General features: G+C 52.1%; 1 protein-coding gene across 2 annotated transcripts in view; it reads right to left on the reverse strand.

Moving 5' to 3' along the window:
• Positions 1-18239, reverse strand: part of PLXNA4 (plexin A4) — a 667362-nt gene that overhangs the window by 86800 nt on the left and 562323 nt on the right. For both annotated transcript variants that reach the window (XM_030574789.1, XM_030574885.1), the window contains exons 17-19: positions 13018-13111; positions 6617-6856; positions 5457-5603 (exon numbers count right to left, since the gene is read on the reverse strand). In XM_030574789.1, the coding sequence (XP_030430649.1) occupies positions 5457-5603; positions 6617-6856; positions 13018-13111 (481 nt within the window). The remainder of the gene's footprint in view (positions 1-5456; positions 5604-6616; positions 6857-13017; positions 13112-18239) is intronic.

The raw sequence follows: 18239 nt of genomic DNA on the forward strand, positions 1-18239 counted from the left end.
TCCACCCCTCCCCCCACAGCCCCCACTCCTGCCCAATGCTGGGCAAGGGGCAGCCCCATCCCCAGTGAGACAAAGGTGAGGGGCAGCAGGCTGCAGCAGGGGAGGAAGGAAGCCACATGTGCTGGCAGTTCCCCCCGCCCCCCAGCACCCACCCACCTACCACAGGGGAGATGGGGGAGGGGGGCTTCCTAGGCCGGAGCAGCTGGGGCTTGGGTGAATTTTGTGACACCTGTTGTGACAAAGTGGGAATGTTCTTAATGTTTTCTCTGAATACTGTGTGGGTGCCTCAGTTTCCCCTGCAAGGTGCCAACTGAAGGTGTTGGGGACAAAGAGATCAGGTGGCCTCCTTGTCCAGAAGAGACACTAAGGCTAGAGGAGGGAGCGTCAGTTTGGAGCTGGCTGGGGAAATGGGCAGAGGCCCAGAACTTGGGTCTAGGCTCCCCACTCCCCAAGATGGACCTGACTGAGGAGTCCTGTTTTCTGTACCAACAAGCTCTGTTTTAGACTGCGATCCTGTCGTCTAATAAACCTTCTGTTTTACCGGCTGGCTGAGAGTCACGTCTGACTGCAGAGTTGGGCTGCAGGGACCTCTGGTTGTCCCAGGACCTGCCTGGGCAGACTCGCTGTGGGAAGTGCACGGTGTGGAAGGGGATGCTGAATGCTCTGAGGTCAGAGCCAGGAAGGTGGAAGCTTCTTGCCCTGGAGACAGTCTGCTCAGAGAGAGGAGGCTCCCCCAGAGTCCTGACAGGCTTTGTATGGAGTAGTTCCAAAGCATCGCCTTCCACACCATGCGCTTCCCGGAAGCCCGCACAGGCACTGACACTCCCTCCTCTGGCCTTTGTCTCTTTTCCAGGCATTAGGAGGCCACCTGATCTCTTTGTTCTCCAACACCTTCAGTTGGCACCTTGCAGGGGAAACTGAGGCACCCACACCGTATTCAGAGAAAACATTAAGAACATTCCCACTTTGTCACAACAGGTGCAACAAAATATAATACGTATATTGAAGCAGGCAAGCGCTGCTTCTGACTTTCCACTTTTAGTTGACTCTTGTAATCTTGCGGTGCCGAAGCGTTGTAGCTTCATTTTATATCGGCTTACAGGGTGTGAGCGGGGGAGGGAGGCACTATCATTTTGGGCACCACCAAAATTATACAAACCTGCCATCTATGGGTGGGGCCAGCAGTGGGCAAAACAGAGGGGAGTGGGGTAGGGGCTCACAGTCCCCAAGACCCTGCGGCGTCCCTGCTGAAAAGGCTGGCAGGAGGCACACCCAGGCTCCTGGGCAGGCAGTGATGTGGCTCTGAGTTGTCTGAGAAGAGAACACTCCTCTTGTGCCAGCTCTTTCCTCCTCGCATGCAGGGACCTGTTTTTCAGGCAGTACTTTGCGAGAGCCGACAGAAGGAATTCTTCCCAGCGGAGCGCGACTCTCGTCCTACACGCATACTGCCGGTCATGCTGCAGGAATGCAACATGCCTCACACACTGTGGAGTTACACACAGTCCCAGTGGGATAAGAACAGGGGTGACCCAGAAAACAAGTGCTGGGGGAAAGAGATTTTTTTTTCACAATAGGCTGTGGGGCAGCATGTGCAAGGGATTCTTTCATGGCCACACAGAGCAAGTGGGACCTTGGAGTTCATGGTCTTGTCTGCAGGACTCACTCATGGTAAACAGCAGGGAACTAAAGGGGCCAGATCTTCAGGGGGTGTAAATCGACACCACCCCTCTGTGCTGTTACCCTGACTTGCACAAACTGAAGATCTGGCCCAGCATGTCTACCATGGGAAGGTGAAGGGCTGAGTGGGCACTGCTGGGATTGGGACCTGCGGCTCCAGGGCCTCTGCATGTAGAACCTGCTTATCAAGAGCTTGCTAAAAATGAAACACCTGCTCTAAAGATATCGAAGGGAAGCCTGAATTTCCTGCAGAGCATTCTTGCGAATGCGTGTGCCATGCATAGTGAGAGGCAGCTTTAGAGGTAAGGTCACTGTATGAGGAGGAGAGCAGGGTGTCTGTCCTGGGGAGTGTACAGGAGCTGCCGAGAAGCAGGGATGAGATTAAGGAACGGGAAAGCTAAACTAAATGTGAGACAATGCTCCCTACCAGAGAGACGTATCAGCTCATTGGCTTGTCTCCCAAAATGAGGCTGCCCTGTTGCAGGGACTAGTTAACATGGACAGGGCTGTCCAGAGGATTCCGGGGACCTGGGGTCTTCGGTGGCGGGGGGCCCCCGCTTCGGTGGAAGGCAGCGGGGGGTCCTTCCGCTCCGGGATTCGTCGCTGAAGTGCCCCGAAGACCCGCGGTGGGAACCGCCAGCTGCCAAATTACTGCCCAAGCGGGAACCACCGCCGAAGTGCAGCCAGGTATTTGGCGGTAATTTGGCGGCAGGGGGCCCCTGCCATGGGTCTTTGGCTTCACTTTGGCAGAGGGTCCCGCTTCAGTGGTAATTTGGCGGCGGGGAGTCCTTCTGCCCCGGAGCAGAAGGACCCCCTGTCGGCAAAGACTGGGAGCGGAAGGAGCTCCGGGGGCCTGGGCCCCATGAGAGTTTTCCGGGGCCCCTGGAGTGAGTGAAGGACCTGCTCCAGGGCCCCGAAAAACTCTCGTAGGGGCCCCTGTTGGGCCAGGGGCAAATTGCCCCACTTGCCCCCCCTCCCCTTCTGGGTGGCCCTGAACATAGATATGATAGAGCAATCTTGCCCTGCCTGGGGGACATACTAGATGTGACCAGATAGTAGGGTGACCAGACAGCAAGTATGAAAAATCAGATTGGGGTGGGGGGTAATAGGAGCCCATATAAAAAAAAAGCCCCAAATATCAGGACTGTCCCTATAAAATCGGGACGTCTGGTCACACTACCAGACAGGTTGATCAGTAGCTCCTAGGATTCTGTGAGTTAACATCCTTGCTCTCAGCTCTGGCTTCACAGGAAGCAATCAGGTTTCCTTGTCAGTTTCTTCTTCTCTTGCCTTCTTTGACCTCTTGTTTGATTTCACTGCACTGAGGCTAACAATCTGAGCCTCTTGCAAACATATTGCTCAGATCCTTCCTGCAATTTCGAGGACTGGTGAGGGGGCAGAAACCAGCGGAAACCTGGAATCCTGCACTTTATATATGGTCCAAGCACAAAGCAGATGCCTCCATATTCTTTCAACACACAGAAAGCGTGGCCAAGGACTTTGACCTGGACATACTTTCTGGGAGTGAGACTCTGTGTGGTATCAGGTCTTTCCTACAGTCTCAGGTCAAACTGAAATTCAGCACCAGTGACAGTAGATTTGTGCCAGATCCTCTACTCACAATTTAGCTTATGATAGGATGATCGTTGTGCTAATTCTATTGTTGCAACAGGACTCTATACATCCCAGCACATGCTCCCTCCCGCCCAGACCTAGCCCTGGAGACCTGACCTCCACACAGGAGTGACTAAGGATTTGGGAGACAGCCTCAGTTGAGGTTTCCATGCAAACCCTATTCTCGTCATCCATTTCCCCCCCAAACCTCCTCTCACATACTGTACACCCATCTCTCTCCTCTGCAGCTTCTCCCCTCTGGAAGAGCCCCCTGTGCCTCTCACTTCAGTGACCCTTTGCCCCTTTTCATAGCTCATCTCAAAACCATGCACTCAATTCAGGTCTTTTAGTTTTCCCTCTCCTCCTGTTATTTAACTCTGTCACTGTTTTGCTGATCCCTGCACTGAGAGCTGACCAAAGGAGGGAACATGCTGACATCAACACGAAACACTGTCACCATGGTTTCCTACTTCACTATCCCACTTTGCAATTGTTCATACATTCTCACAAGCCCTTGTGGACCTAGGTAAGTGTTACCACCCCCCAGCTTCCCAGCAACGAGGATGTTTAGTGATTTGCTCAAGATCATGCAGCGTATCACTGGCAGAAGGACCCAGGAGATCTGACGGTTAATTTCCGCCCCTCCCCCCACCCCATCCTCATAGTGGAGTTCCAGTGAAACAGTCAGGCACTAACATGAGGAACAACAGTGTCAGACTGAAGAAGTCATTCCCCAGAACAGCTGTTTCCTTGGTTAATTCCAGCTTCCGTGACATTCCTAAAACAGTGGCTTTTACTGCAGGTGACAGTCTGTCCTTGATTCGCAGCTCAGCCATTATCAGAGCAATGGCTCTGTGTTTGCAGATTTGTGGCATTAACTCACCCATAGTGCACTGTCATGTTACTGGTTTTAGAGGGGTAGCCGTGTTGTTCTTTTTGCTGATACAGACTGAGAAGTCCTTGTGGCATCTTAAGAAACTAACAAATGTACTTGGGCATAAAACTTATGCCCAAATACATTTGTTAGTCTCTAAGGTGCCACAAGGACTCCTTGTTCTTTTTGTCGTGTTACTGATGCTCACAAACATGTTTAAATGCAACCATCTTCCCACACTTCTAATGGGGCCTTTCCTGTACATGGGAAGCCTCATTCTATGAGTCTCTCTACCTGCCCAGGGCTGCAGTGATCAGAGAATCCCTGTGTCATGGAAAGGCCCAATTCTGCTCTCAGTCTCACTGAACCCCTTGGGTTCATTTGCCATCTTCCTGCCTCTGGGCTTATCTCCCAAGGCCTTGGCTTTGCCAGCCCCTGACTGAGCACCCTTATAACTACATCCATGAAAATGCTGGCAGACTCATTATGGGCTATTCAAAAGCCTTGGAATTAAAGCAGAGAATGGCATCCCTAGTGTTTCCCTTGGAGGATCATAATGTGCTCTACAACTGTGGATTAATTGAGCCCCGCATTATGGCTGGCACGGATTATCATCTCCATTTTACAGCAGGAGAAACTCTGGCATAGGGAGGTGAAGTGACCAAGGTCACACAGTGAGTTTGTGGCAGAGTCAATAATGGACACCTGGGGCATCCTAACCACCAGCTCTCTGCTCTAACTCAGAAAACACTCTCTCCTTACGTGCCCAAATATTATATCTCCAGCAACCTCTACAGATTTCTCATCATTGAAATTAGAACCAAAACAATCTACTCTACCAGCTTGCTGACTGTTGCTGCAGCCAGTGCTAAGCCAAGCAGAGCAATCCCCTCCCAGCCCCAGCCCCAGCCCCCACTCCCCCCACAGGAGCATTTGGTGGCATGGAGGCATCATGCCACATACATGCAGCCACACTGCACAAGTACTTTGGCATCACACAGCTGGTCCCATGCAAAGCAGAGAAGTGGGTTTCTGCTGAAGGGACTCCCTATAATGGAGGTGCCAGCAGTGGAGGCTATTCGAGGCTGTATGCTTTTAAGAGATCCTGCATGAGCTACAAGGGTCTCCCAGTTTGTTTATTTTAACACTCCCACCCAGGACTGGGGCGTTGCCTTCTGGAGAGGGTCACCAAGTTCCTAGTGACTATCATAATGGGATCCAAATTCCAAAGGATCCCAGAATTCTCAGTGGTTCCCATTCTCTCGGGGTTTCCCATTAATGCCCGGCTTACCATCACTTTGTGCCGTCCAATGAGGTTTGGGGACTCGCACAGCAGCTGCACATCTGACACGGTCACCACACATGGCTTTTCACCTATCAGCACAGTGTAATTCAGCTTGGCGTTCCCTCCAGTCACCGGCGGGATTAGGTTCTTCCCCTGGACCGAGAGGAGCAAACCCACAAACATCTCAGCAGGGTGTAACCTGCCACTGGATTGTCCCTGTGATGTGAGTGCCACCACCAGACATGCCCTCCTTGGCTCATCATTTATGGTCTTCCCCAATGAGAGTAAATCCTGACCCACTCCTGGAAGATTGGTACAGATTGGTACAGGGCTCCCCTGCGCCTTGTCTCTCTGGAATTACAGGCCTATATTTGCAAAAATAGGTGCCTAGTCTGTGCCTGCACAAGCCGCTAACTGGACCCACAAAACACACTTACACCTGCAAAATAGTTACCTGTTTTGAATGTGAAAGTGTCTTTTGTCTGTTTGCACATACAGCACACACAGTGGGCCCATATTGGAAAATGTAGGCCATAAAGTGCTCTTGCTTGCTGTCTGGCTCACAGAATGTCTTAAACCACAAAAGGGGCTGTTCTCAGATTTGCACAAATGGCGAGTGAGCAAGCTTTATAATTCCAAACGTGCTGCATCTGGCTGTCATAATACACATACTGTCACGTACGGCAGAGACATGGGGCCAGATTCTCAGCTGGTGTAAATCAGTGTCGCTCCGGGAAAGTCAACAGAGCTATGCTGCGTTACACCAGCTGAGAGTCTACTCCGTGTACTTCCATTAGGGTGAACTGTCAAGAAGTGAAAAGGTTAGTTGTTCGAAGCTCTGTCCCTTGCGGTTAGGATGTTATGGAATATCATAAACGTTCTCGCTCCATGCTTCCCTTCTCAGTGCAGTTTCTGCCGCTGCTAAATCTAATCTGTACACCAGGGTCCTACAGCACAAGACAATATCTGCTGTGGTTTGGGGTAAAGATAAGAACGCTGTGCTGCGATTGGTGGGATGTTAGCAGGAGCAGTGCTGCGATTGGTGGGATGCTGGTGAAGGCTCTGTTGGGACTGGTGGAATGTTGGCATGAGCTGTGATTGGCCGGATGTGTTCCTGGAGGGCATCATCATTCTCTGATGCTGTTCCCTTACCCCCATCTCCTCACCTTTAGTATGATGGGCGTTCCTGGCTTCAGCTCCAGGATCCCCGAGGGGTTGAAAGCCTCAAAGACTGGGTTTGGGTAGTAGGTGAAGTTGGTTTTGTTGAGCATCAGCAGGGACTGAACATTATCCAGGATAAAACCAAACTCTTCTGGGCGCTCAGTTAGCTCGGACTGGTGATTTGGGTCCACGGCCAGTGCTGGGGCCTGGCAGGTCATCTCCGTGGCATTCTGTACCTCGCAGATCTAGAGGGCAGGAGCCAAGGGGGAGCGTTATCAGAGCAGCCCCTCCCCCAACAGATACTTTGCAAGAGATTGAATCCCTTCCAATAAAACAATACCCCACCCACGGCTGGGGAGAGGAAGGTACTGGGCTGCTGGGAGGGACCGGCTGGGGCACCACAGTCACTCCACCACTGCAGTCAGCACCTTGAGAGCACACTCAGCCGGGGCCACAGCTGGAAAGGGCACGGGGAGTCCGTCGCTCCTGCAAGTGAGTCCTCAGTGACTCAGGCTCAGGGCGGAGGCACATTGTGGGGGACAGTGTGAGGGCAGCTTGCCCCTGTTCCATGGGGGGCTTTGAACTCCAAGGATGCCAGCGTCAACACTTTCCCCCTGCAATGGAAAGCTCTGCCTTTTACCGCAGGCAGGCCCAACCTGAGCTCCAGATTCCCTTCTCCCTGGTAACTGTCCAAAAGCTGCACCTGCAGAAGGATCTCAGTTTTGTCAGCGGCCACAATCCCAATAATGGGCTGGTCGACTGAACCTGCCTTCCCTCGCCTTTCAAAGTTTGGGGTATCCAAACTTTGGCTCCAGAAGGTGGCCTGTTATTTAAGGCACTGCACTGGGACCCAGGAGATCTGGGCATTCAGAATAGGCACTCTTATTCCAGAACAAGAGTGTCCACACCTGGTGTTAATCAAGAAGAGTTATTCTGGAATAACTCCCCATGTAGACAAGGTGCTTCAGAGCCCCACCTGTAAAATGGGCGTAATATTACTTTGTCTGTCCTGCCTATTTGGACTGTTAGCTCTTCAGGGCAGGGACTGTCTCTCATTAAGCATATGTGCGGCGCCCAGCAAAGGGGACCGTATCTCAGCGGAGGCCTCTCAAACTTACTTTAGTACAAATAATCATGATCCCAAGCCTGGCTTTATGATTTTCCTTTTCAAACATCCTTTTCACTGTTTGCTACAATCCTCAAAGAGCATTCAATATTACGTCTACTTTAATATAGGGGCTGGAGTCGATTTTGCCCAGATTAATTCAGATGAGAAAAGTGATTTGGACCAAATGAAATGCAGAGGATGCAGCCATGCAGATGAGCTGCACTGGGACAGCTCTGCTCTAGCACTGAAAGGCTGAAGATCAGTCTGTGCACAGGAGATCAGGCTATGACTGGGTGCCAAGAGCTCTCACCCACCCAGTCAACCAGCAGTTTGCAAGTTTAAATCCCTCTCCAGGAGTCATCTGCCCATAACAGCTGGGCAGTTCAGTCTACATGGGGCCTGATTCTGATCTAAGCTTGGTGTAACTCCAGGGGCGATCTGCTGGTTTGACACCTGAGTAAGTGAAATTACAACATGGCCTGTTGGCCAGGACCGGCTCTAAGTTTTTTGTTGCCCCAAGCAAAAAAAATTTCCCTTGCCCCCTCCAGCCCCGCCCCAACTCCACCCCTTCTCTTCCCTATTCCAACCCTTTCCCCAAATCCCCGGCCCCACTGCCTCCCCTGGGTGTGCCACGTTTCCCCTCCTACCCCTCCCTCCCAGGCTTGCCTGGGAGGAAGAGGGGAAAAGTGGAGCGGCGGAGCGCTTGGGGGAGCAGGCAGCAGTGGAGCGGAGGTGAGCTGGCGGGGGGAGCAGTTACTTCCTGTGGCCCCCACCCGCACCCCCCACCGCTGCAGCTCACCTCCGCTCAGGGCTGGCTCCTGGCTTTTTGCACCTCAGCCGGAGTGCCACCCCTTGGAAAGTGCTGCTCCAAGCACATGCTTGGAGCGCTGGTGCCCAGAGCTGGTCAGTGAGGGCACTTATAGCTTGAGCTAGTCACTAGGTGGCCCAGCCTCACGTTGCTCCCTCTCAGGGGGATGACGAGTGCTTGCTGAAAGGGATGAGGCATTGCAGGCAGCTAGCTCCGAATGCAGGAGAATCTATCGGCCAAGTGACACTTGGTTAAATACAACAGGATAGAAAAATACCTACCATGACCCAGGATTGCCCCCAGAGGTTATTGTAAGCGGGGGGAGGTCATGGGAGTTGGAATCAGGGTCCAAACCGACTCCATGTCTCGGGTTCAGCTGAGAACGTGCTTCCCACACCCTCTGTAGGGGCCGAATGCTGGGGTCCACAGGCACCTGGAATACTTATTGAGCCAATGGGGCTGCAGGGGCTCAGCCTCTCTCTGGGTTTGGCCCTACCTCTCAGGCTAGAAGCCATTACATGGCACCGCTGGGATAAAGGGAGATGGCAGGACAAAAGGGGAGGAGTGTTGTCTAGTGGTTAAAGCAGAGGATGGGAAATCAGGACTCCTGAGTCGTATTCCTGGCTCTACCACGGATTCACTGGGCCAATTCAGGAGCAGCATAGCCAGCCCTCCGCAGCCAGGAGACCCACCAGGACTTAATGGCCTGGTTCTGCTGCCAGTTACCCTGGTGTAAATTGGGAGCAGCTTTACCAGCCAGTGGTGTTACACTAGTAAGTGAGAGAAGAATTTGTTCAGTAGCATCTGGGGTTCCAGAAGCTATGAACACAGTACAGCTAAAGTCAGTGGGAGCTGTGAGCGCTCAACATCTCTGAAAATGAGGGTCATTTGGCCTAATTTTCAGAAGTGCCAGGTACCCCCAAACCTCAGGGATCCCATGGAAGCTGGATGTGCCCAGCATCTTTGAAAATGAGGGCCAGGAGCGCCGCCAGCTTTTTTGGCACCCTAGGTGGCGGAAGGTCCCATCCCCGAAATACCGACGACAACCGGGGCAGCAGCCACCCCCCAAATGTTAGCACCCTAGGCGACAACTTAGGTTGCCTAAGGGGTTGCACCAGCCCTGATGAGGGCACTAGTGCCTGTAAGGCTATTGACGACGTGTGTCCCTGCAAAGGTAAAAGTGAGCAAAGCACGGGGAGAGGGGCCCAGTAGTATGAAAGAATCGATGTCAAACTCCATGAGAAAAGCCTGGGCCAGTGTCAGCTGGTGTCCCTGCAGCAGAGACCTATCCTAAAAAGCCATCTCCGTGTATAGCAAGCAGGGCCGGCTCCAGGCACCAGCATCCCAAGCAGGTGCTTGGGGCGGCAATCTGCAAGGGGTGGCAGTCCCTGTGTTTCTGCCCCCAAGCAGCGCTCCGAATTGCCGCTGCGGACAGTGGGGGCAGTCCATGTGCCGTTAGGGCGGCAGGCATGTTTCTGCAGCAGCGGCAATTCGGCGGTAGCTTCTATGTTTACCTGTACGCTGCGGCGCAGCTTCTGTCTTCCGGCTGAAGAGAGAAGCTGCCGTCGAATTGCCGCCGACACGGAAATGTGCGTGCTGCCCTAACGGCACACAGACTGCCCCCGCCGTCCACAGCGGCAATTCGGCGCGCTGCTTGGGGCGGCGAAAACAGTAGAGCTGGCCCTGATAGCAAAGAAAGGCAAGAGGCACTATGAAGCTGATGCTAACCTCCTAGCCAGTCACAATGATCCTTTCTAGTTTGTATCCTTTTAATTTCGCTCCAGAATCACCCAGGGATGTCTTTGGGTTTTATTTGTTATGGGTTTGTTTGGTGTATTTTTTTTTTGCTTGATATTCCAACATCCGGACGTGTGGTTTCCTTTGGATGAGACGTGGTTTTAAGAGAAGGAAGCTCATTTCTCCCTCCCTGCCCCCTGGCTCCTTCAATCTCTGCTCCTCACAGCAACAAGCCCTGATTAAAGCCTGCCCCTGTCAGTCTCCTTGCCCTGCCGTGGGGACTCCTGAGCACAGACAAATCTCTTCTCACTGCCGTGGCTGGCCCGGGCGGTGTCACTCCAGATTTAGCTCAACATGAGCACTCTGGGAGCTGGCACAGAGCCTAATAGAGAGTGGCTTGGCCTATTATACCGGCGAGGCGGAAGGGATGGGGTGGGAAAGGACGGCACTGGCTTTTGGTTTATTGAAGGCATGAATTATTGGAAGGGATCTTGGAGCTTTCAGGGTAATTTTTGCACCAGTCTGTTCTGCCAGGCACACAGACTTTCACAGGCTAAAGGGACTGGTGGCATTTTGCAGGGGCTTGTAGGTAAGGAAGCAGGAGGGATAGCTCAGTGGTTTGAGCATTGGCCTGCTAAACCCAGGACTGTGAGTTCAGTCCTTGAGGGGAACCATTTAGGGATCTGGGGCAAATCAATACTTGGCCCTGCTAGTGAAGGCAGGTGGCTAGACTCAAAGACCTTTCAGGGCCTCATTCCAGCTCTATGAAATAGATATATCTCCACATTTATATTGTTTTTAAGAGAAAAACAATCTGTGCCTTGATAGATGTAGTTTATTGCTGTGCTGTTGCAGAGGCAGAGAAGAGGTGCCATGGAAGCCAGGGTGTGGGTTTAGCTCCTCGTCATCACCAACCATCAGGGGAGAGGATCCACATAGTAGCATCTGAGGAATTCCACCCTGGGATTCCCTGGGACTTTGGTGGGGGGAAGCATTGGTTGGTGGGCTGAGGCAGGCCTCTGTACCTGCCTTTGCCTCCCTCACTCAAGAGTCTGGGCCTGAACCCAGCAGAGGCAGAATGCCATCAGCTACTCAACCCTTCTCAGGCTGTGCTCAGCATCCAGCAGGATCAGGGCCTTGGCCAGCAGTGCCAGGGCCCCAGGTCATGCCCAGGCTGGACTATTGTGTTCACAGTAAGTGGAGTCCAGCCACTCCCCTGGGTCAGCCTCTTTCTGTAACTCGCTGTGGAGAACACATCAGGGATGGCTCCAGAAGGCGGGGGACAGCTGACATTTTGAGGGCAGGTGTATGGGATATCTGGTTTCTCAAGCACCCTCATGACTGTCACTCTTCATGTCAGCAGAAGGGCAACACAGCTGCTGCCTGCTTCCTCTCTCCGTGAAAATGGGCCTGACAGAGCCTCAGCCACAGTGTGAACAGGCAGCTGGACTCTGAGGCCTCACTCAGTGCTAGCTGCCGGTGGGCAACGAGCATGCAAGGCCACAGGCCTGGCTGAGTGAGCGTGTGGGTGTTTCATAGGGTCTGGAGCTGGTAGTAAGAACAAATCCTCTGCTCTTCTCTGTGGCTTTTTTTCCAAGGGTTTTACAGACTCGTAGAACTGGAAGTACCTCAAGAGGTCATCTAGTCCAGTCCTCTGCACTCAAGGCAGGACTATGTAACACCTGCTAGACCATTCCTTGCAAGTGTTTGTCTTACCTGTTCTTAAACACCTCCAAAGATGGCGATTCCACAATCTCCCTAGGCAAGTTGTTCCAGTGGTTAACTACCCTGACAGGAAGTTTTTCCTAATACCCAATCTAAACCTCCCTTGCTGCAATTTATGCCCATTGCTTTTTGTCCTATTCTCAGAAGTTAACAAGAACAATTTTTCTCCCTCCTCCTTATAACAACATTATATGAAAAACTATTATCACATCTCCCCTCAGCCTTCTCTTCTCCAGACTAAACAAACCCAGTTTTTTCAATCTTCCCTCACGGGTCATGTTTTCTAGACCTTTGATCATTTTTGTTGCTCTTCTCTGGATTTTCTCCGTTTTGTCCACATCTTTCCTGAAATGTGGCACCCAGAACTGGACACAATACTCCAGCTGAGGCCTTATCAGCACAGAGCGGAGTGGAAGAATGACTTCTTGTGTCTTGCTTACAACACTCCTGCTAACACATGCCAGATGATGCTGATTTTTTTTGCATTAGTGTTACACTGTTGACGTATATTTAGCTTGTGGTCCATTATAGCCCGCAGATCCCTTTCCACAGGACTCCTAGGCAGTCATCTCAAAGCACTTTCCCAACATTAATAGGGTGTTGCTAAAGTGACAGCAGGGTGTTTCCAGTCCCTGCTGCCCCAGTGCGCCCGACTTACCTTCCACCCTCTGGCATGGCAGCTAGGTGACCCACATCATTAATATCAGAATGCAATGTGGGGCCTTGTGTGCAACAGGCAATTGGTGACAATTCCTAGATGACAAGTGTCCACATACAGAAACTATCCCTGCCACTAATTGTCGCAGCAGAGACTGGGAACCACCTGGATCTTGGAGAATCAACTCTCCTCTCCCCGCTGCAGATTGGATTTGAGGCACACTGGGCAGGAGGGCTTGCTTGGGCTGCTAATGCTCCGCCTGTTTTGTGGCTAAACAGGAGACTCCAATCTCCAGTGCTGTCCCATAGCCCCTTTCACCAGCCCGGCCACATTCCTTAACACTGCTCCCGTTCCCAGCAGCAATACTCACATTGACATGTTCCTTCCCACCATGCTTGGCCCGGATCTGAGGGTTCTGGATAAGGTCCAGGTGAGTTCCCCACACGGCTATGGGGGTGTTTCCACTACAGAACAGAAAGAAGGAACAACAAGAATTGCCTGTTATCGAGGCCCAGAACTGAATGTTGCAGTGATGGGTGATCTGTGAATCTCTTGGACAGACAGGCAGAGAGGGGCTTCCACACCCCTGGTCTGGGAGGTGATGCCCCGTCTATCAGGTCCAAACATTCACACAAGCATTTCTGCTGCCACGTCACATTGTAAACCTCCGTCTGATTTGCTGTGACTCCCAGATACTCCCCTCCTAGCTGACCACCTGTGGCTTGGGTTCTTTCTCATTATGGGTATTAGCTGCATCTCTCCAGGGTGCATCTTGTTCTGTTGTTTCTGTGACAGGGGACTCAAACTGCTTTGAACACAGAGGCTCCCGCCCTCTGGTGCTCTCCTTCTCAGATCTGTCACCTGCTTTACACTCACTTCCTAAACATTTATTGCAAAGTGTATGAATGAGTTGATTGTGTCCTTGTGGGCACAGTGATCTCTGGAGATCGATGGCAAAATTGAAGGGTATCTTTATATAGCAGCTGGGAGGTGTCATTCCCAGTGCGGAGAGACAGACCTGCACAAGAGGTGCTCACACTAGTGCCTCGACGTTGCAGTGACACGGGCAGTGACTCGGGCTAGTTGCCCTAGTATAAACCTGCTTGAACCCCTCGCTATGTAATCAGACCTGCCACCATGGCCACCCTGCTGTTTTTAGGTGCTAGCTTGAGCAGAGCTAGAGTGTGTCTGTCTACCCATCTCCCGGCTGCTGTGCAGACACGCCCTAAGAGAGAGACTCCAACCACAGCATTCAGTTTGGCTCTGGTCCATCCCATTAGAGAGAGGAGGCAACTTGCAAAATGTCCATTTGGATCTAGGCTTGGCTCTCAAACCCATGTCCACCCTGCAATCCAAGATGTGACTGCAGCCTGGGTAGACATACCCGTGGCTAGCTTTACATGTGGTGTTTACCCCACACCAGTCCGGAAAGCTGAGGAAAGGGCCTATTAGTGAATTTACTCTGGAGAAGCAACCCCTGATTGGAAGAGGCAGCTCAGCTGATCAGAGCACTAACAGGCCCCAGCCTCAGGCATGCACAGCAGCACATTTCTCCCTGGTCCCATCGCTTTCTGCCAAGGCTTTACTTCTGTGGCTGATATCAACCAGGTCCACCTCCTGCCTCTCACACTGGTTTGGCCCTTCCTTCCGCCCCTTCCTCTCTGTCTCGCTGACATCTTCACTCAGCCCACTCCATCTTCCCCCCAGGCTTTAGGTCAATCGGGATTTTCCCCAGCCGGAATCCCTGAGCATCTCACTTGGCAGTAGCTCAGAGCACAGTCACCCTGGGCCATGGGAGGATGAACAGTGTCTCTGTTTTTAGAAGTGAATGGAGACTGTTCTAAGTGGTAGCTGATGACAGAACAAGGAGTAATGGTCTCAAGTTGCAGTGGGGGAGGTTTAGGTTGGATAGTAGGAAAAACTTTTTCACTAGGAGGCTGGTGAAGCACTGGAATGGGTTACCTAGGGAGGTGGTGGAATCTCCTTCCTTAGAGGTTTTTAAGGTCAGGCTTGACAAACCTAGCTAGGGTTGGTCCTGCTTTGAGCAGGGGGTTGAACTAAATGACCTCCTGAGGTCCCTTCCAACCCTGAGATTCTATGATTCTATGAGACACCAGTAGCTCTGACAGGATTTCTCCAGCACTCCCTGGCCTCCCTGCTGTGGTGAGAGCTCTCTACCTGACATTAAATGGCCATCTCAATCTCTCTCTTCCTTTACTCTGCATGCTGAGAAATGGAAGGGAAGAAACTATGGGATGTTGAGGACGTGACATTGCATTAGGTGGAGAGATGATGCCTGTCCCTACAACTCCTCACCTCCTACTCTCCCCAACCCACCTATGGCTCCGGGCTTGGCTGGGCACATCTCGCCTATGGCAGATGGGGACGCTGCTGACAGCTTATGTGTCAGATAATGCTGGGGTCCGGGATTTTTCTCAAGTGGATCCCTGACTGGACGGGAGGCTCTATGATGTCTTCTTTACTCTTCAGAGCCAGCTGATGCTAAATGTAACTCAAATCAACCCCAGACCATATGTTTTAATGGAGCCTTGTAAAATTCTACTCACCCAGCGTGAGTAATATTTTTTGGATGTATAAGTCAAATAAGATCCGTTTGTTTGTATTATTGCCATGGAAAATGGCAGGTGAGTGGAATTTGTGCCTGGCCTGATACAGACTTTGCAAGGCTGGTGTAATGACACTCATTCAGCCTTCAGAGATCTTAACTCAGAAGTCAGGGGCAAGTCGAAGAGAGACCCATAAGCTGCTGTGATGAAGTGTATTGTACGATAAAACTCTCTCATCTGGCACCCTGCCCTCTAGCAGTGGACAATACCTGCTGCTTAGAAGATGATCTTTCCCCTGCCAAGAATGCAAAACTATAGTAGAGGCAAGAAGGAAAATTCTTCCCTGACTTTGGCAGTTGATCAACTTACAGCCTCAAGCATGAGGGTCAATTAAACCACTCTTGATTTAGTTCAAAGAGCTGCACATCACCACTGGCCATACAATGATTCAGCCCTTTCTGAAAGCCCTGCTTTGCTGTTTGCCTCAATGACTGTCTGTAGCGGAGCATTCCAGAGATTAGCTCCACACTAGGAAAAGAGATGCTGAGATACAGTGCTAATGTAGGATGCTCTGTCCTGTCTCCCTTCACCGTTCTCCAAGGCTTGGACCTCAAGAAGAGGCTCAGAAATGGAAATGAAGGCAGGACTGAGGTGCGCTGGATGCCTTGTAATAGATTGCCACACTTGCTGGCACTGTGCCTGACTCAATGTCAAACTGAGAAGTGGATAATGAGGCCAAGTGTTTGGAACAGCGGTGGTCAGGCCTAGTGATCAGGCTGGGGACCAGAGCCAGGGGTCAGAGCAAGAATCAAGAACAGGGTTGGAACAAGGCCAGGGCAGCAGCAGGCACAGGGAGGAGCAGGAGCAGCGTGTAAGACCCTCCAAGCGGCAGGAGATACTCCGGGCGACGTAGTGACATTGAGCACACTGGAGTGGCTGCTCTCAATGGGAGCCCATATCCGTGGCCTTGGGGACTCCTGGTTAGACCTGAGCCTGTGGATTGGCTGAGCCCTGGCAGAAAGACGAGCAAGCTGCAGCTGAGGGATAGCTCATCAGCTCAGCGGCGCTAACCTGGCGGGGCTCAGCGAGCACTCCTCAGGTTCAGAGGTGACTCATTACACTCAAGCCATTGCTGTTCATCTCCACCAAATGAACACTGGTGATTCCCTCCTACTAGCCCCTTAGAACAGCAAGGGGCGGAGGGACTAACTGGACAGCAAGATGCATCCTCCCGTCTGTCCATGCTACCCAGCTGGCAGCTGAACAGACAATCAGTCTGAGGGCACCACAGGTTTTCATTTTTTTCTATAGCAATGGAGCACTGCATGGCTCAGGGGAATGGGCACTGGGACAGGGAGTCTCTCCACCCTGCTATTCCAGTCCAGAGCCTCCACATAGCTCAGCCAACGCACCTCAAGCTTCATCTGCAATACCTTCTGCTAGTCCAGTGGTTACCTAGCTGCAAGCTGCAGCCACCAATCAGCTTGGACTGTACAATGGTTCTGTGAGAACTAATGTCCTAAAGCAGAGGTGGCCAATCTGAGCCTGAGAAAGAGCCAGAATTTACCAATGTACATTGCCAAAGAGCCACAGTAATACATCAGCAGCCTCCCAGCAGCTTCCCGCATCTGCTCCCAGCGCCTCCCATCCACCGGCAGCCCCACTGATCAGTGTCTCCCCTTCACTTCCCGCACATCCAGATCAGCTCTTTCATCACATGCAGGGTGTGTGTGGGGGGGTAAGGGCACAGCAGGGGAGGGGGGAGGAAGGGGTGGACTGGGGGCAGGGCCTGTGGCAGAGCCAGAGGTTGAGCAGTGAGCACCCCCCGGCACAGTGGAAAGTTGACGCCTGTAGCTCCAGGCCCATAGTCGGTGCCCATACAAGGAGCGGCATAGTAACTTCTGAGGAGCCGCATGTGGCTCTGGAGCCACAGGTTGGCCACCCCTGTCCTAAAGGCACCAGGATCAGCCCCACCAAACTCGCTCTAGGTCAGCTCTGCATCACCATTTCCAATCCAGCTCTGACTGGGAGCACCCAACAATAGGATGCGTGCTTGGGGGGTGCCCGTGAGTGGAAGAAGAGGACTCAGTCCAGGCCTGATGCCACCATCTCAAAATTCCAGAGCTGACACCCTGGTTGGCACCTGCAGCAGGAAGTGCCAGGTCTGGATGGGCCAAGAGCAGACGCTGTTCCTGGCTCTCCATTAAGCACAGAGAGTCCCATTTCACATCACAACTCGACTCGTGCTAACTAGCTCTCTTGTTGGCAGCTTCAGCAGAGAAATCCAGGAGCAAACAGGCCCTGCAGAGTGAATTCCCTTTTCACTTGTGGCCAGGGCATCGGCAGGGTGGAGGAAGCTGCCTGCTCTGTCACTTTCTTGTGGATAATGGAGGGATTCAGTGCCCAGCGCTGTAAATCCAGCGCCTTTCGCCAGCACTAAACTCGCTTTCACCAAGGAACAGAGTAAAGGGCTTTCTCATTTCAGCGATAATCTGAACTCTGTGACTAACAACTCCCCCAAATGGAAAATCCAGACGCTGAAGCCGCAAGCCCAATGTGGAAAGATTCAATCTGGCAAAATTGGTAAATTCCCCACGGTAATTAAAGTCATTAATTGATTTGAGAAAACATCTTCGGGATGGGAGCTGAGCCGGGGTATTTACAAGACACGACCTAATCCCCAGATACTCCAATCGCTCCAGGTTGACAGGGGAGCTGAGAGCTGTGATGGATGGATGAGAAGAGACTCATATTTCTTATTTGGTATCTTTTAAAAGAAATACTAGAGCATTTAATGACCAATTTCTCTCTTCACTGGGCCAGTCTCACAGGCTTGTGACAGTATTTGTCTAAGGCTTTGCTTCCTTCCACACTTAGGGCCAAAGTCTGCTCTCAGCTATGCTTCTCAGTGCGACCCCGCTGGAGTAAATGGGGTTGCATCAGTGGAACTAAGGGGAACAGCTGGGCCTGGTACAGGTCAGGGCCATTAGAATGTGGACCTTGGTGGGCAGGGGCCATGTCTTTC

The sequence above is a fragment of the Gopherus evgoodei genome, chromosome 1 (genome assembly GCF_007399415.2).
Source record: "Gopherus evgoodei ecotype Sinaloan lineage chromosome 1, rGopEvg1_v1.p, whole genome shotgun sequence".
NCBI classification, from domain to species: domain Eukaryota; kingdom Metazoa; phylum Chordata; order Testudines; family Testudinidae; genus Gopherus; species Gopherus evgoodei.